The sequence below is a fragment of the Triticum aestivum genome, chromosome 3D (assembly GCF_018294505.1).
Source record: "Triticum aestivum cultivar Chinese Spring chromosome 3D, IWGSC CS RefSeq v2.1, whole genome shotgun sequence".
Classification (NCBI taxonomy): Eukaryota; Viridiplantae; Streptophyta; class Magnoliopsida; order Poales; family Poaceae; genus Triticum; species Triticum aestivum.
In genome coordinates this window covers 167,092,224-167,111,915 of record NC_057802.1, presented here as the reverse complement: position 1 = coordinate 167,111,915, position 19,692 = coordinate 167,092,224, and the positions used below count along the sequence as shown (strand labels likewise).

Below are 19,692 nucleotides of genomic sequence, written 5' to 3'. Positions count from 1 at the left end.
GTTTGCCCCGCCTTGATATCTCCGCTCCTCGTGAGGCAACCGGGAGAGGCCGCTCCTGAGGAGGTCTTGCGTCGTCCGCCTCGCGAGGCTTGGCCCCTCGCGAGGGTCTTGAATGCCTTGTCGATGAAGATGGGTCGTACAGGCCTGCTAACGCAGCCACGCCGTGGGCCGCACGCAGGCAAGTCTGGGGACCCCTGTTCCCAGAATGCTGACAAATGCCGACGCGGACATACTCCTCTGCCACAATTGGCATGGTCATGTCTCCTAGTTGTGGGATCGTCGTCGGCACCACCATCGCCACGCCATCTTCAGCCACCGCCATGTGCACGTCTTCAGCTGGCACCATCTGCTGCTCCTCCTCACTGTCGGAGTCCACCAGAATAGGTTGCACGTCTTCAGTCGGCGCCATTTGTTGCTCATCCTCTTCATCCCCACTCTCGTTCTTCTCCTCCCTACTTTGCTCCTCCTCCTCATCCCCACTCGCCTCCTCCTTCCCACTCTGCTCCTCCTCTTCATCCGCACTCTGCTCCTCCTCTTCTTCCCCACTGTGCTCCTCCTCTTTCTCGCTCTCCTCGTCATCGTTGATGATAGCCTGCTTAACTCGAGCTGGCACATCAATCTTCATGCCAATGTGGCCTTCCACTGGAGCAGGAGCAGGGCGACGGCGTGAGTGGTACATGTACCACCTCGCTAGCTGCATTGAATCTGGTGACTTCTCTGCCTCGTTCATAGCCTAGAGGAAAATCTGGGTTGGAGGCACTCCACGACCGCCGGGAAACATCCCTTTATTCTCTTCCTCCGTTAGAATCGCGATGAGACCCCTTGCGTGGTCGACGTATGACTAAAGGCTCAGAAACCAGATGGATATCTCCTCCACATCCTTCCTATTCTCTGCATCGCCCTTGCATAACTTCTCCATGGCAGCATCCCAAGCAGGGACTTTGCTAGACCTCATCGTCGGCGACATGTGGATGGGAGAGATGAGGAAGGGCGAGATGTGGAATGGGGAACAACAGTGAGCTCCTGGGTGCGTTCCTGTTAAATGCGAGGCGAGCTAGTGGGAGCGTTCAGTGGGCGCTAAGTCAACAGTGCGCTGGTTCACTCTTAAGTGGGTCCGGTCAACAGTGTGTGCACTGTTATGTAGGTTCACAAAGCTCAAAATATTCAGTTAAGTTCAGAAAGCTCAAAGTTCAGTTAAGTTCAGAAAGCTCAAAGTTCAGTAAGCTAGGTTCACTCACAAATAAATTCACATACATCTACTTTTAGACAGCTGACAAATAAATTCACATACATCAACTCTTTAAACCAAAATGCATTAATCATTTCATTTGCTTCAAGATTCATGACACACAAAACAAGATAGCTAACAAATTAATAGTTCAACTATGACACCGCATAATTGCAACTAGAACAAGATAGCAAACAACTTCTTCACCGATATTGATTAGTCACATCTTGTAGGTCATGTACATCACAAACAGAATGCAGAACAAGATAGCAATTTTGAACTTCATTTTGGATCTCTCCAATTCCTTGAGAGGAGCAAACACTTCTTCACAGTGCCTTGCTTTCAAGTCAATGACATGAACGTCATCATCAGCAATGCTACACTTGGCCTCCATCAAAGATTGCTCCAGCTGATGATTATCCGTCTTCAATTTCCTAACATCGGTCTTCACACGATAAACATCCCGCAGGTCGCCTAGCAGCCGACTGACAAACTCGTTATGGGGATCGTAATGCCACTTGAAGTACCGACAGTCCACGCCCTACCCAAATTTCAAAGAACGGATTTTCGGTGAAGAACTCGAGCTAGCAGACCAAATCCACCTTCGCTAAGTCAAGACACCTCACCTGTGATTTTCTGCAGTTGTAGTATCTCCGACCAGGATTGGCGAGGCTCCACGATATGCACCTTGGCGCCTTCACTTTACAGAGGCAAATCACGCCAGGCATGTGCTGCATCGGTGCCTCCCGATAAGCCACCCGCGGCTGCCCCGACAACACCATGGACGAGGAACAATGACTGTTGGGCGAGCTATCGCACACCATGGGTGTGCGCCATAGCGGGAGCTAGGTTCGCCGCCGCGACAATGTGGAGTGGGTGTGCGGCGCGGGGCCTAGGATTCATCACCGCCGCGGGAGAATTTGGGAATGGGGATCTTTCTGCCGCGGGGCCTAGTGCCAAGTCATCTATTGGCACTGCCTAATCTCGTCCAGCCTATTCAAATACCGCCCAAAATTCTAAAAACCCCCAATAGACGAGGAAATTTTGTTTCGGACGGGCTCATTGAGCTTTATGCGGTCAACCCAAAGCGAGTGGAGGGCCTCTTCCCTTTGTCCACCCACAAGGGAGGCCATAGCACGACAAGCCATGTCAGCTTCACGCCGCATCCAGCCGTCCACGCACGACGCGCGAGCATAACGGAAGAAAGAGAAGCAGAGAGAGAGAGAGAGAGAGAGAGAGAGAGAGAGATAAGATATTTCGTCCCGGTGGTTGGAGTAAAATACTTGCAGGAAACAGCACCCGAATGAAATATCCACACGAGGCCTCCCTCGCTTCCCATCCCTCCTCCCTCGTCCAACGCCGACGAGTCACGCCTCCTCCCAAGTCCACAACTGCTCTCCTCCCAATCTCTTCTTCTTCCGCCCCAAGTCGCCTCACCGGGGATGGAGATCGACGCGGCGGTCCGGGCGAGCAGCGACGCCCGGCTGCGCACCAAGTACGACAACGCCGTCTACGTCGTCCAGCGAGCCTTCGCGCTCTACCCGTACGCCGCTCCGCCCCTCCATTTCACTCTCGAGCTGGGGATTCATCGGATTGGCTTAGTGCTGCTGTTTTAGTTCCGTGGTTATTCACTGGGAACCGAAGAATCTGGCATGCGATTGCTCGCCGCGAGCGTCGGCCCGCGCGATCGGGTTTGACTCATTTGACGATCGCGGGTGGCGGCGGGGATGCAGCCCGGTTTTGTTGACCGATCAAGCGGGAAGATGGGGACCCGGTAGCTGGAGGTGTAGGCATCGGCGGATGGATTGGTTCCTACTCCGTAGTCCGCAGGAAGATTGAGTTGGGACACACTGGTTAGATCTTGCGGCTGTTTACCTCCAATGTGCTATCTGTCTCTGTGCGCACATGTATTTCCCCCTGCCGCAAACGCAGTTTTATCTAGTAGAGAGGTGGTTGCATCAGTCAGTAATGGGTTTCATCTCTGCTTTTGCATCCGAAAATATGCTGTGATTTTCAACTTTGAGGCGATCCAGATAATTTAGATTTGCTGGCAGAATAGCATTGTTTAGTCGTTAATCTGAAGTAATTGGTGCTGGATTCGCCTATCATAACTCTCGTTTGTCGGTTCGGTTAGAAGTTTAGACCAGTGGTTTATGCGGATGAGTTAACAACCTGTACCCTGAAACAATGGAAACTAGTAGATTGCTCGCTTTAACAGTTCGGTAAGGTTGTGGTTTGTTGTTCTTATGGCAGATCAAAGGAGTAAAGTATTTAGAGGTTTCCGATGATTCTCCAGTTATCACTCAAGTTGCTAAGGGTCACTGTAATCATGTTTCTTTCACGAGGAAAGGGAAATCAAATCAGTTAAATCCTTAAGGAGCATAAACACCCATGATATATCATGCATGTCACTGTAATCCAGTTTTTTTTTCATGATGAAAGGGCCTGATCTAACCAGTATGGACACACTATTACACTATGTTCAAACCACTTGTAAAGCCTGTTCTCAAAATGTATATTGATAGTCTGAAGCTTTTCTGTTCTCCTTGTGGTTTTTAAAAACGTTTTGTTTGCCCTGTCGCTGGATGCTTGGGTGTTAATCTGGGGATTGAGTACCAAGACTCGTTATGGATATTGGATACTGTTCAAGTTGAAGTCTCTCATTTGCCAGTAATTTCACTTTGCAGGTTTGGGGAGATTGCCTTCAGCTTTAATGGCGGGAAGGATTCAACCGTAATACCTTATATTCTCTTCTCTTCATCTTTTTTTTGTATGCCATAGTGATAATTAACATCTGTTTGTAAGTTTTGACAAGATATCAGTGTTTTGTATCAATAGGTACTCTTGCATTTAATACGGGCAGGATACTATCTTCACAAAACAAGTTGTGGGGACGAAGCTCAAATCAATACTGTTCAAAACTGTCCGCTGCGTACCATCTATTTCGAGACCCCTTGTGCTTTCCCTGAAATCAACTCATTCACTTATGAAACAGTCTCAACGTAAGAACCCACTAGGATTTGTTTCATTCTTTTTGCTATTCTTGAGAAGTGAAATGAAGGATATTTCATTCTATTTTTTCTCCTCTATGCTAGTTATGGTTTGCCACTGGAAACTATCCGGTCAGATTTCAAATCTGGTCTAGAAGGCCTATTGAAAGAGAAGTCAACTAAAGCCATTTTCATTGGCACTAGAATCGGAGATCCAAATGCGGTAATTCTGTTGTACCTTGTTCAATTATTCTTCGAGTCTCCGCAAACCTATTATATACAGTACTTGTGCCCATCTCCATTCAGAATTCTTACACTTATTGGTATCTACGCACCTATTAATAATTCAGTTTGAAAATATAGGTCGGTCAAGAACAATTCTCTCCTAGTTCGCCTGGCTGGCCTCCTTTTATGAGGGTGAATCCTATCTTGGATTGGTCATACAGGTTTTTCTCCTGATCATGTAAATAATTCAAGCTTGCGTTCCGTAGACTGCTAATCCAAATGTAAGGAGCATTGTTTTTCTGTGGCAGGGATGTTTGGTCTTTCCTCTTAACCTGTAAGGTCAAATACTGCAGCCTTTATGATGAGGGGTGGGTTCTTTTCCATTTTCGGACCTTCAATTGTATATTTGCTCTTATGTTTCATCATGTGTAGTCTATAGTCCAAAATGTAGTTTTTTGCACTGCTGTTCTAACACAAATCTCTAAAAGGAAAGTACTTGGTCTACCTTTTGATGAGCAATTTGCTACTTATGTTTCTGCACTTCAGCTCACTGTGTAACGCCACCTTAAATTTTAAGCCGTTGCAAAGTACTCTTGAGATCTAATTTGAACTTCCTGATTTGTATTAAGTTTTTGTGTGCTTGCCCTCATTGCAGGTATACATCCATTGGGAGCATATATGATACTGTTCCAAATGCACTTCTTAGTGATTCATCTACTGGGAACAGCTTTAGACCGGCATACATGTTATCAGATGGAAGACTTGAAAGAGCTGGGAGAGCGAAGAAGACTAGCAACAAAACGGAAACTAATTCTGTTGCAAGCAATGGCATGAACAATGCTGAGGGAGAGCAAATGATCTCACGTTCGGCTTCAGTTATTGTAGTTGGTGATGAAATATTGTGAGTAATCTCTGATACTTACATGATGTTTAGTCTTGCATTTGCTTCATCCTGGTCAGTTTTATGATCATTGAAGTTTATGTGAAATCTTTGCAAATTCCTTTTCTTCTTTGCCTTGCCTTTTAGATAAATGCTACTCACTCCGTCCCATAATATAAGAGCGTTTTTGACACTAGTGTTGTTATACTTCCGAAGCCACTTGATACAAAACAAATTATTGTATAGTAATAAAAGAATCAGGAAAGGGTGGTAGCCCATTTGTCTGCCTTAAGAGAATGCGGCTTGATCATTTAACTCAATACAAGTGCAACCAGTTATCCCATAATTAATCCGAAGTATATTTGATACAAGGCTTATTTATTACTGTTAGAAGTGTGTTCCTGTTTCAGTTTTGGCACAGTTTCGTAAATTTCATTGATTATCCTTGATTGATGACTAGACTTGGGCATTTTTTTGTGGATACTGTCATTGTTTTTATACACTAAATAGACATTCATTCATTTTTGTGATTCAGGTTTGGCACAGTTGAGGATAAATTTGGCGCAGCCTTGTGCAAGAAGCTTCATGAAATTGGCTGGCGAGTTTCTCAAGTCACGGTTGTTCACAATGAAGTAAGTTGTATATCATGGATCTGCGTAGCCGTATGTCCTACATCTTTTATATGGTAGCTCAATTGTCCACATATAGATTGCTGCAGTATTGTTACCAAGTGTACTATTAAGCTCCGACTTTGTCATGTTTCTTTGCATTTAAATCTAATGGACACATAAGTGATTGCATTGCAGATTGATTCTGTTGCCGAGGAAGTCGAACAATGTAAATCTACTGATGACGTGGTTAGTTTCTGTAGGCTTTTGCATTTTAGGCCTTTTCAAGTTTGGCATGTGATGTGATTGATATTGTACAGGTATTTATTTTTGGGGGACTTGGGCCTCTACATTCAGATGTTTCATTGGCTGGTGTTGCAAAAGCATTTGGAGTTCGCCTGGTGCGTTCACTAACATTTCCGTGCTGCTAAATGACTTCTTATACTATTAATTCATGCTTGATTGTTTTGTGTGTATAAATTCCTGCTGTTCTTGCACTTGGGTGTGATTTCTGCATTTTTCTTGTTATTTAGCTAAGAAAATATTGTGTGTTGACTGATAGGGTTGCACTATTACTATAGCAAGAAATCATTTTGTCCCAGCACCATCAAATGTAAAAACTGCATATCCATGAATTGTTGTTATATGCCAATGGCTGTTTCATGAATCTCCCTTGATAAAATGCCATTTCCTTGCATCAACTAACGTTTGCTTTTCATTTATGGAGGCTCCTGATGAAGAGTTTGAGGAGCATCTTAGTCAACTCATAGGGAACAGTTACATTGGTGATCGAAATGAGGTAATCTGGATTTAATTAGATCTATTGAATATATATGCATGTGTATGATTATTCTGGGAAAAGTACAAACTGCAGTTCATAATTTAACTCATTTCCACTTCTCTTCAGATGGCTTTGTTGCCAGAAGGTATTACCGAATTATTACATCACAAGATGCTCCCGTTGCCACTGGTATGTTCTGTTTTCTTGGTGCATTTCTTTTGGATCAATACTGAAATATTTGGTGCCTCTTTTTTTGCCTTTCATAGAGATCTAGATTCTGCAGAACTATCATATGTGGTTCAAAACCTCATTTCCCTTTTGCCACAAGGTTTGGTTTCGTCAACATTTCATGAGAGAACACATTGGACAAAAGAGTGGAGAAAATGATATTCAAACCAAATGGTGAAAGGCAATTATCTGGGGAAACAAGACATACTTTCTGTCTAAAATATTAATCATTTTTACTGAACGTAAAGTCTGGCGTTCAATTAGCATTGATCTGAAAATGCCTAGACTTGCAAGGAGTGCTCAGATTGCGTTTTAAAACATGCTAGCACACACTCCCTTTTTTCATTTGACTCAAAGATAACTTCCTATGCAGATCAAATGCAAGAATGTGATCATTCTTTCTGCAACTAATGTGGATGAACTGGACATGGAGTGGAATTGTCTTCTGGATACCCAAGAGAGTGGTTTACTGAGGACGAAACCTTTTGTATCAAAACATCTCAGCACTTTACTCCCAGATGTATGCATCTTTGTCTTCTCTAAATATGTTCTTTTTTGTTGTGAATTCTAAATCTGTTATTGAAAACTACTATGTCAATTTGTAAATATATCGATGCCCTAGAAAGCGTGCATCGACTTCTGTAACTTTGACTCGTAGCATATGTAAAACATACAGGTGGGTCAAGTGAAATAATATTATTAGGTTTGCCATGAAACATATTTTTACATTGCAGTAATTTTATAAGAAGGGGAGCCTCGGCGCAGTGGTAAAGCGGGAGCTACATGCACCAGGCTGCCCTTTTTACTATAATAATTTTATAATCGTTTACTAACGTATGAGAATGGGAAGACCCATCAAAGTTGCATGTTGGAAGCTGTACCTATGTTCAAATTGCCATGTATTTACTGTTACAAACTCAGAGAGTATTCTACAAGTGCTCTACTGATATTTATGATTGCAAACTAACTTTGTGTCCACATAGACCTTTATGTAGAAAACTGCATGTCTTTAGTAATAATCACTTTATTTCAACAATTTATATTTGACGAAACATTATGTTCATGACTTCCATTGCGTTCTGCTTAACTTATTATTATGTACTCCCTCCGTCCCAAAATAAGTGTCTCAACTTTATACTATGTTTTACCCTTACACCGGGGATTGACTCTACAGTTCCAGTGGTGCCGTCATGGTGGTTACAGTAGGATACTTACATTTGTGTTCAGTATTCAGTTTTCTTGTCATTTATCAAAAGTGAACTTTGAGGCTTAAATGTTATAAAGAAATATTTCAGTCTTTATCTAATTCGGGTTTGTGGAATGCTTGTTCAGGTCAAAATTGCTCCGGTGGTTGCAAAGCTATGCTTGGAGTTTTCTGATGTGTACATAGGTATGATGCCTGTAATAGGAGGCTCTAGTTTAATTATCTAGTTAATCAGCAAGGAAAATAGTTCATTTATCTTTACGTTTTGATTATTGTTGATTGACGTTTTGGATATGCAGGTTCTCATCGGATTTCGAGAAAGGGGCCGTTGGTTGTGAGTCTTATTGGAAAGGTATCAGTATTATTCTTTGCAGCAGAGTCCTTCCTCTTCCACCAAGCATTCATAAATGTTATTTAAAATTCTAGCCGCATGCTAGTTGGAAAAATTGGTACTCTGTTATATGGGCTCTTGTGTAGGAAATAACAATAGGAGCTGATAATGTATATTATTACATCCCTTAATATTCTTGCAAAGAAAAACAATCTGTAATCTCCAACCAAGTGTGTATGGGGAGAACTGATTATGTCACGGAACTATGCTATTGACTGCTCTAGCATCCCAAACGGATGGCTTGACACAGGACTGATGATAGTATGCTTGACTATGTCGTAGTTTTCTTACAGAATTTTTTTTCTTAATGTCACGATTATCATAGGGGCTTTGACATAGGACTGATGATAGTATGCTTGACGATGTCGTAGTATTTCTGACAGAATCTTTTTTTTCTTAATGTCAGGATTATCAAAGGGTAGAAGGGGCTGCGGCGAAGCTGTCAGGCAGCTTTGAAGGACTATTTTCCCAAGTTGACAGCTCCAAATAGGCTGTCAAAGTCCACACACCTCATACTTCTCCCACATTCTTTCTGCTCGAAGTTCTGAAATTGTGCAGATCTAACTGTGCATTGTGGTGCTCAGATGCCCTAAACCACCCGCTACCACTCTGAAGCCCCAGAAATTATTTAGGAAACATACACATTTTGTATTACTATCCATTTAGAAATGAATTGACAAGTGCAGATGCTGAGGGCTTCGGCTAGTAACAACTTAACGACGGTAGCTTTGCATGGGGCTATTTTGACTGGGCTAAGAAACTCTGTTATTTGCGGAAAATTAATTGAAGTTGATTATAGCACAGCTTCCCTTTCTTATTTGATCCAAGTGTCTGCCATGCTTGATTTGCTGACGTTTCTGATTTATTTTTTAATCTGTCAGCCCGTTAATTACTCCCTCCGTTCCAAAATATAGTGCTTCCTCTATCCCCGTGCTTCAGCTTTGACCAGAAATTTAACAAACAAGACCGATTGTGGCGGGAGCAAAAGTTATACTAGTGAATTCGTATTCAAAATAAGTTTTCAATTATATAATTTTTTCTCCCGCCGTAGTCACTAAATTTATGGTCAAAGTTGGACTTCGGGAAGCGCGGGCGCACTATATTTTGAAATGGAGGGAGTACTTGTTCTATGATTGTGTCAGCGCCATCGTACAACTAAAATAAAAAAGTACATTGCTAAAATAAATAAATATGTACGGTATGAATAAGAAATACTCCCTCCGTTCCTAAATACTCCCTCCGTTCTAAAATACTTGACTTCCATTTGTCCAAAAATGGATGTATCTATATACTAAAACATGTCCAGATACATTTATATTTTGACAAATGGAAGGCATGTATTGTGGAACGGAGGGAGTATAAGTCTTTCTAGACATTTCAAATGGACTACAACATACGGATGTATGTAGACATGTTTTAGAGTGTAGATTCACTCATTTTGCTCCGTATATAGTCACTTGTTGGAATCTCTAGAAAGACTTATATTTAGGAACAGAGGGAGTACATGGCTAAAATAAAGAACTTGACTGCTCAAATTTGTTTGGAATTACTAGCAACGTAAGAGCATCTCTAACAGACCCTTTATACGACGGACCCTTATAGCGTGTTTACAGTTCGCGGCTGTCTTTGGATACAGACTGAAAATAGCCACGGCAGAACAACAACCGAATATGAACCAGCAAAATTTCAAATCACACATTCACGCAAGAAATTAAATTCAATAGAACTACTAGCACTTGATCATCTTAAAAAGTCATACAAAGTAGAATTTTTATAACTAATATTTGGGGGAGCAGGCGTCCCCGTAACCCTAATTACAAACTTGGGCTCACCGGAGCCAGGGGGATTGCTGCGGCGGCGGAGGAGCTCAGTCCTCGTGGTTGGAGACGAGGTCGACGTAGACCTCGTCCTGCTTCTTGGCTACGAGGCGCCACTCTTTCATGTCGGCCACAAACTCCTGCGCCGCCGCGATCCCCTGCTCGAGGAAGATTCTGTCGATGTCGGCGTCCCGTCGACGGTGCTGCTCCGCCTCCTCCTCCTCTCGCGCAGAGCGCACGACGATGGCAACCTCCATGACGTCCGCCTCCGTCGGGGAGAGGGGGGGTAATCCTCCGGCCCGATGACGCCCCGCTGTTCCGGCTCCCTCTTCGCCGTGCGGAGCGGCGGGAGCTCCTCCGACTCTCTTTTGACCGGGATGAGCGGCATCCGCGAGCTCGAGGCACCGGCAGAGGAGCTGCCTGCGGTCATACTCCTCCGTCTCGCGGCGAAGGAGCGACGGCGGCGGCGAGAGCCCGTTGTTGTTGTACCTACAGGCGCTCCTTTTCCTCGCGGCGTCGGTGGTGACACACCGCCTCCGCTCGGGGTCGTCGCCACCTCCGGCGCCGTGGCCCGCCGACCACATTCAGCGCCACATCGAGAAGGGAGAGGGGGAATTGAAGTTGCCAGCGGCGAGAAATGGAGAGTGGGGATTGGGAATTGCGGTGGCGCGCGGATAGGGTTTCGACCCGTATTTCAGCCGCAAACCCTTACATATACCCCGCGCACAGAGGGGGAAGGGCGGTTTGTGGGTCACTGTTAAAAAAATTATGGGCCGGGCGACTATAGAGACTCTGGTCTGGCCCAAAAAACAAGCCAAACCCGTATAGTCGCGGGATTTTTACGGGCAGCCCCGTTTTTAAGGGGTCTGCGAGAGATGCTCTAACCTTGACCTACCAATTTTTGACCTGGAAAATACAGTGAATACTTGAACTATGGGCTCGGATGTTGATTTTTCACCCCACCACCATTGGTGACGATTTCAGCCAGGAAGGCCATGGCCGCCGCTCTTCCTCCTTCCGACGCGACCTTGCTGCACGATCCTGATGAGGACATGACTACCTTGGATACAACCAAAAATATTGCATACATGCATATTTGTCAGGTGATTTCTAGTGCAAACTATTCAATATTCTATTTATGTTATCCAGAACAAAAATACTTCACACACTTTTGTGTTTTGTCTAATTGCAGGTGTATGGGACATTTGTACAATTCACATATGAAGATAGGGGAAAAGGAGAAGTTAAAGTTCTGTTCAAAAAGTCCTCTCACGTCACTTTTGGGCCAAGAGAAGATAGAGTCCAAGTCTCTCACGTTCTGGATTCAGATTCGGACTGCACAGACATACCTGACTCAAAACGCCAACAACTTTTTCATACAGACTCCGAATTGGGTGATTCTTTTTTTTGTTGGAAAGTAGATTTCGTCCTCTTTCTAACTCAATTGGATTCACCTTTAAATTCGTCCGGAGCGTTGAGATATGGACGAAACAATCTGACGCTGCAGCAGAATCCGAGTCAAACAACAAGTCCAAAGGTGTTGCATCACCTCCACTTGGGTCCATGAGCCTTGTACGACCTAGGGTTGGTTTTAGGCTGTCTTGGGACGTCCTCCCACCTCCTTGGCCGCCACCCATTGCTCCTATATAAGTAGATCCATCTAGTAGCCTTTTCCTTGGGTTTTGTTTAGATTAAAAGTTCGTCATAGCTGCAACTTCGCGTACTTCGTTTGTGTTCAACGACCAGACAAAGGCGTCATAGAACCCCACCTTCATTAATAAAGCTTTCCTCTTTTATTCACAATATCCAGATTGCAATCTCAATTTCTTGCTTCTTCTTCGTTTGCTCGCAGGAAATAGACCCTCGTGGTCAGGTTGATCGTGCTCCGGCGTGGTCAATAACCCCTCGAAAGTTGGTTTAGCGATTGCTAAGGCGCAACGTCTTTGCATGTTCGTAGTCGGATTGTCAAAGTCGACTCCCATAGAAAACGATTGCTATCTCATCAAAACATCGGGACACCTTTGCCTCTATCAGACCCCGTCACTATGGACGGTTGTCGCAATCCCCGTCGTACCACCGATTTGAGATCTGCCGCCCCACCGTCCCGCCGATCTGGGATCCGTTGCCATGTCGATTTTTGACCGATTTAGCTGTTGACTGGAGTGTCGCTGCCCTATGATGGCCCACGCAGCTCGCCTCTGTCCTTTTGGAGTTGGATTAGTGGCCGTCGGAGCTTCGCGGGCAGCTGTACTGCCCTCGCGATCGAGCCAAGCTGCCGCTACTTCGGTCGACGTCGCCGGCTCGGTGCCGCCGGATTTTCAAGCAACACTCGCCCGACATGCATCAAGGAGGCTCTCCTAGGCATTTCACCACCGATGCGGCTACCATCTAGGCTCCGATGAGCAGCCGTCTGGTTTTATCCTCCTCGCGCACAAGGTGTTTGACAAAATTTATACAATGTAAATTTTGTTAACTTATCGCTTTTTTGGTTGTGCATGAAGATGTAGTATGATGGAGTTGTCATGAATCAAATGCTTTATTCAGGTGTGCCGTGACATTAGAGAGTCCGATACGTATAATGATCTTCAAAAAGATGCCATGCATGAATGATGGGCATGACATGGGAACCAACACCCCTAGTTTCACCTCTATGTTTTATTGTATTGTGGATGAACTTTATTGTATTGCGTGATGAACATTGTTGTATTTATGCTGCATTTGATGTCATGGATCTGATGAATTATGTAATAATTTGATGTTCTGGATTGATGAAATTATTGTTACTAGCATAGCCCGCGCGCCCATTGTTACGTTGTATTTATACGGATCGTAAAGGGCATTGTTATATTTGTAACGATGGAATCGTCCATGGCTAGAACCCAAAAAGAATATATACGATGGGTCCAGTAAAAGAAGATGAAAAATGGGACATTTATATTGCAGCTATGTATGATACATACTGATGAACGGAAGGGTACACGCTGATAGATTACTAATAAGGTCTACTTATTGGCATTGTATACAGCACGCCGCGCCTGTTGATACATTATGTGATAAAGTCTGCATACAGTTATATTAAACTTTAACTGTTAACTATTTGATTAATTATTCAATTGTTGCTTATTCAACTTTAATTTTTATGTTGCAATATATGCATAAAAATCATATTGGTACAAATGCTGAAATCTTTCATAAATAAAATCATTTTTGCACAAAAAGAATCAATTCATTGTAGATAAAGGAAATACGTATTGATATTGCATGATAAATTTTTTATTCTTCAATAATTCATAGCATCCATGTTCGCTCGCTTGCCGGATTTGTGTCGATGATGAAATTATACAAAACTTTGTTAATACTTTATGTTGAAATTACATACGTGATAAAAGGAAGACTCATGTGTTAAAAAATTTGACTGTTGATTGGTTTCTAGTTTGACATCATCTCTTTTTGGTTTGCAGTGGCATGCAAATAGATATGCTTACTTGGTTTGTTTAATGGGACAGAACACAAAGGTAATTACTAAGGACTATTTCAAGACAACCATCTAAGGTCAACCTCGTGGGAGCTTCTCAATACAGAGATCGGATCTTCAACTCAAACTGGAATCAATATAATTTTTTCACTTAAGTTTGCGAATTGATGATAGAGAAAAACCTCTCAAATTGTAATAATACATGGAGTTTTGCATGGATAAAATAAAATGTGGAACATAAATTAATGCACCCTTTCACCATTATGTAAGCAGCTCAGTTAAGAAAATAAATTGAATTACTGACGCACAAGAATCAAGTCTGGCATGAAATTTGAAAGATGTATCTTCTCATGTCCTAAAGTAGCTTAACAGAGCTGTGTATGTTAGCTTAGTACAATAGAGAGCCACAAAAATGCAGAGAAAAGGAGCACCAAACTATTTGTAATTATGTCCGCTTAGTTCAATCATACATTCCATGCTCATAAGATGAGGATAGGTAGCCTAAATTATCTTCCAAAAAATATGTGCAGAAACATTCTTTGCATCTCTGTTTTCATTCCTTCAAAAAAATCCTAATAAAAAATAAATACCATTGTGCCTCATGCGGTCACCACATCATCAAAATAGTGAAAATTCATGATACCGCAAAAGCTGAACCCTTAAACAATAAATTAGTATTATATCCACACTTCAGTGATCTAAACACTCTTATATTAGTTTATGGAGGGAGTACTTCTCTGTGCATTATCAAACTTGCTTGTACATTCCTGCACCTCAAGTACATCAAAAGATGCATAAATAATTTATGCAAATTGGAAGGCTCACTGTACATAGGAATTTGATTTCTCTCATACTTCAAACCGAAGAAGTCAAACAGAGTAGCACGACAGTTGTATGCATGAAACACGTATCAAAGAAATACATCAAAGAGCAAAAGGAGAGAGAGAGAGAGAGAGAGAGAGAGAGAGAGAGAGAGCTAATAGCACACGGCCCGCAAACAACAGTCTGTCCTTTAGATGGAAGTAGCCCGTGAGTACATGACTGGTTTTTGCCGGATAATCCTGCAGCTAACCTTGAAGGATGAACATCACATCGGCCTAGTGTACGTGCTGTTGTCCGTGCTCTTGTTGACGGAGAGCGCTGGGTGATGGCGCCTGCGGTAAACTACAACTGGATCTTGGATCTTGAAAGCGTACTGCCCGCACGCGGAGGCGTTGCCGGTCTCGTCATGACTGACTCGTACTACAGTGTGGTGCCGTTCGAGATGGGTCGGAAGGGGTGAAGCATGCATGAATGCACCGCGGCGTACCTCATCCCCGGGAGGACAAACGCAGGCACGCAGTGAAGGAAATATGCCCTAGAGGCAATAATAAAGTTATTATTTATTTCCTTATTTCATGATAAATGTTTATTATTCATGCTAGAATTGTATTAACCGGAAACATGATACATGTGTGAATACATAGACAAACAGAGTGTCACTAGTATGCCTCTACTTGACTAGCTCGTTGATCAAAGATGGTTATGTTTCCTAGCCATAGACATGAGTTGTCATTTGATTAACGGGATCACATCATTAGGAGAATGATGTGATTGACTTGACCCATTCCGTTAGCTTAGCACTCGATCGTTTAGTATGTTGCTATTGCTTTCTTCATGACTTATACATGTTCTTATGACTATGAGATTATGCAACTCCCGTTTACCGGAGGAACACTTTGTGTGCTACCAAACGTCACAACGTAACTGGGTGATTATAAAGGTGCTCTACAGGTGTCTCCAAAGGTACTTGTTGGGTTGGCGTATTTCGAGATTAGGATTTGTCACTCCGATTGTCGGAGAGGTATCTCTGGGCCCACTCGGTAATGCACATCACTATAAGCCTTGCAAGCATTGCAACTAATGAGTTAGTTGCGGGATGATGTATTACAGAACGAGTAAAGAGACTTGCTAGTAACGAGATTGAACTAGGTATTGAGATACCGACGATCGAATCTCGGGCAAGTAACATACCGATGACAAAGGAAACAACGTATGTTGTTATGCGGTTTGACCGATAAAGATCTTCGTAGAATATGTGGGAGCCAATATGAGCATCCAGGTTCCGCTATTGGTTATTGACCGGAGACGTGTCTCGGTCATGTCTACATTGTTCTCGAACCTGTAGGGTCCGCATACTTAAAGTTCGATGACGATTATATTATGAGTTTATGTGTTTTGATGTACCGAAGGTAGCTGGGAGTCCCGGATGAGATCAGGGACATGACGAGGAGTCTCAAAATGGTCAAGACGTAAATATCGATATATTGGACGACTATATTCGGACATTGGAAAGGTTCCGAGTGGTTCGGGTATTTTTCGGAGTACCGGAGAGTTACGGGAATTCACCGGGGAGTATATGGGCCTTATTGGGCTTTAGGGGAAAGAGACAGGAGAGGCTGCGCGCCCCCCCAAGGCCTAGTCCGAATTGTACTAGGGGGAGGGGCTGCGCCCCCTCCTTCCTTCTCTTCTCTCTCCCCTTTCCTTGACTCCTACTCCTACTACTTGGAAGGGGGGGAATCCTACTCCCAGTGGAAGTAGGACTCCTCCTAGGGCGCGCCATAGAGAGGGCCGGCCCTCCCCCTCCTCCACTCCTTTATATACGAGGAGGGGGGCACCCCTTGGAGACACAACAATTGATCCCTTGGATCTCTTAGCCATGTGCGGTGCCCCCCTCCACCATAATCCACCTCAGTCATATCGTAGCGGTGCTTAGGCGAAGCCCTGCGTCGGTAGAACATCATCATCGTCACCACGCCGTCGTGCTGACGGAACTCTCCCTCAAAGCTCGGCTGGATCGGAGTTCGAGGGACGTCATCGAGTTGAACGTGTGCTGAACTCGGAGGTGCCGTGCGTTCGGTACTTGATCGGTCGGATCGTGAAGATGTACGACTACATCAACCACGTTGTGCTAACGCTTCCGCTTTCGGTCTACAAGGGTACGTGGACACACTCTCCCCTCTCGTTGCTATGCATCACCATGATCTTGCGTGTGCGTAGGAATTTTTTTGAAATTACTACGTTCCCCTACAGTGGCATCTGAGCCTGGTTTTATGCGTAGATGTTATATGCACGAGTAGAACACAAGTGAGTTGTGGGTGATACAAGTCATACTGCTTACCAACATGTCATACTTTGGTTCGGCGGTATTGTTGGATGAAGCGGCCCGGACCGACATTACGCGTACGCTTACGCGAGACTAGTTTTACCGCCGTGCTATGCACAAAGGTGACTAGCGGTTGTCAGTTTCTTCAACTTTAGTTGAACCGAGTGTGGCTACGCCCGGTCCTTCCGAAGGTTAAAACAGCACCAACTTGACAAACTATCGTTGTGGTTTTGATGCGTAGGTAAGAACGGTTCTTGCTCAGCCCGTAGCAGCCACGTAAAACTTGCAACAACAAAGTAGAGGACGTCTAACTTGTTTTTGCAGGGCATGTTGTGATGTGATATGGTCAAGGCATGATGCTATATTTTATTGTATGAGATGATCATGTTTTGTAACCGAGTTATCGGCAACTGGCAGGAGCCATATGGTTGTCGCTTTATTGTATGCAATGCAAACGCTCTGTAATGCTTTACTTTATCACTAAGCGGTAGCGATAGTCATAGAAGCATAAGTTGGCGAGACGACAACGATGCTATGATGGAGATCAAGGTGTCGCGCCGGTGACGATGGTGATCATGACGGTGCTTCGGAGATGGAGATCACAAGCACAAGATGATGATGGCCATATCATATCACTTATATTGATTGCACGTGATGTTTATCTTTTATGCATCTTATCTTGCTTTGATTGACGGTAGCATTATAAGATGATCTCTCACTAAATTATCAAGGTATAAGTGTTCTCCCTGAGTATGCACCATTGCGAAAGTTCTTCGTGCTGAGACACCACGTGATGATCGGGTGTGATAGGCTCTACGTTCAAACACAACGGGTGCAAAACAGTTGCACACGCGGAATACTCAGGTTAAACTTGACGAGCCTAGCATATAACAGATATGGCCTCGGAACACTGAGACCGAAAGGTCGAGCGTGAATCATATAGTAGATATGATCAACATAGTGATGTTCACCATTGAAACTACTCCATCTCACGTGATGATCGGACATGGTTTAGTTGATATGGATCACGTGATCACTTAGAAGATTAGAGGGATGTCTATCTAAGTGGAGTTCTTAAGTAATTTGATTAACTGAACTTTAATTTATCATGAACTTAGTCCTGGTAGTATTAGCATATCTATGTTGTAGATCAATAGCTCGCATTTAGCTCCCTGTTTTATTTTTGATATGTTCCTAGAGAAAACTAAGTTGAAAGATGTTAGTAGCAATGATGCGGATTGGATCCGTGATCTGAGGTTTATCCTCATTTCTGCACAGAAGAATTATGTCCTTGATGCACCGCTAGGTGACAGACCTATTGCAGGAGCAGATGCAGACGTTATGAACGTTTTGACAAAAGCTCGGTATGACTACTTGATAGTTTAGTGCACCATGCTTTACGGCTTAGAATCGGGGCTTCAAAGGCGTTTTTTGAAACGCCACGGAACATATAAGATGTTCCAAGAGTTGAAATTTGTATTTCATACTCATGCCCGTGTCGAGAGGTATGAGACCTCTGACAGTACTTTTCCTACAAGATGGAGGAGAATTGCTCAGCTAGTGAGCATGTGCTCAGAATGTCTGAATACTACAATCACTTGAATCAAGTGGGGGTTAATCTTCCAGATAAGATAGTGATTGACAGAGTTCTCTAGTCACTATCACCAAGTTACTAGAACTTCGTGATGAACTATAATATGCAAGGGATAAACGGAGACGATTCCCAAGCTCTTCGTGATGCTGAAATCGACAAAGGTAGAAATCAAGAAAAGCATCAAGTGTTGATGGTTGACAAGACCACTAGTTTCAAGAAAAGGGCAAAGGGAAGAAGGGGAACTTCAAGAAGAACGGCAAACAAGTTGCTGCTCAAGTGAAGAAGCCTAAGTCTGGTCCTAAGCCTGAGACTAAGTGCTTCTACTGCAAAGGGACTGGTCACTGGATGCAGAACTACCCCAAGTATTTGGTGGATAAGAAGGATGGCAAAGTGAACAAAGGTATATTGGATATACATGTTATTGATGTGTACTTTACTAGTGTTTATAGCAACCCCTCGGCATTTGATACTGGTTCAGTTGCTAAGAGTAGTAACTCGAAACGGGAGTTGCAGAATGAACAGAGACTAGTTAAGGGTGAAGTGACGATGTGTGTTGGAAGTGGTTCCAAGATTGATATGATCATCATCGCACGCTCCCTACATTTTCGGGATTAGTGTTGAACCTAAATAAGTGTTATTTGGTGTTTGCGTTGAGCATGAATATGATTTGATCATGTTTATTGCAATACGGTTATTCATTTAAGTTAGAGAATAATTGTTGTTCTATTTACATGAATAAAACCTTCTATGGTCATACACCCAACGAAAATGGTTTGTTGGATCTCGATCGTAGTGATGCACATATTCATAATATTGAAGCCAAAAGATGCAAAGTTAATAATGATAGTGCAACTCATTTGTGGCATTGGCGTTTAGGTCATATTGGTGTAAAGCGCATGAAGAAACTCCATGCTGATGGGATTTTGGAATCACTTGATTATGAATCACTTGATGCTTGCGAACCATGCCTCATGGGCAAGATGACTAAAACACCGTTCTCCGGAACTATGGAGCGAGCAACAGATTTGTTGGAAATCATACATACAGATGTATGTGGACCGATGAATGTTGAGGCTCGCGGCGGGTATCGTTATTTTCTCATCTTCACAGATGATTTAAGCAGATA

The 19,692-nt window shown here is 43.4% G+C and overlaps 1 protein-coding gene across 1 annotated transcript; it reads left to right on the top strand.

The window, feature by feature from the left end:
• Nucleotides 1-2,474: 2,474 nt before the first annotated feature.
• LOC123078071 (FAD synthase) lies at nt 2,475-9,352 on the top strand. Its single transcript, XM_044500460.1, has 16 exons — nt 2,475-2,771; nt 3,916-3,961; nt 4,067-4,230; nt 4,324-4,441; nt 4,582-4,664; nt 4,752-4,811; nt 5,099-5,344; nt 5,859-5,955; nt 6,130-6,180; nt 6,252-6,332; nt 6,659-6,730; nt 6,839-6,901; nt 7,314-7,460; nt 8,273-8,330; nt 8,444-8,496; nt 8,942-9,352. The coding sequence occupies exons 1-16, from the start codon at nt 2,671-2,673 to the stop codon at nt 9,023-9,025; spliced, it is 1,524 nt and encodes a 507-aa protein (XP_044356395.1). The 5' UTR covers nt 2,475-2,670; the 3' UTR covers nt 9,026-9,352.
• Nucleotides 9,353-19,692: the final 10,340 nt, after the last annotated feature.

Bases quoted from the DNA above. Each gene is read 5' to 3' on its own strand.
- LOC123078071 (XM_044500460.1), top strand. From the start codon at position 2,671: ATGGAGATCGACGCGGCGGTCCGGGCGAGCAGCGACGCCCGGCTGCGC. The intron at 4,231-4,323 runs GTAAGAACCCAC...CCTCTATGCTAG, and splicing joins ACTTATGAAACAGTCTCAAC to TTATGGTTTGCCACTGGAAA. The intron at 6,731-6,838 runs GTAATCTGGATT...ACTTCTCTTCAG, and splicing joins ACATTGGTGATCGAAATGAG to ATGGCTTTGTTGCCAGAAGG.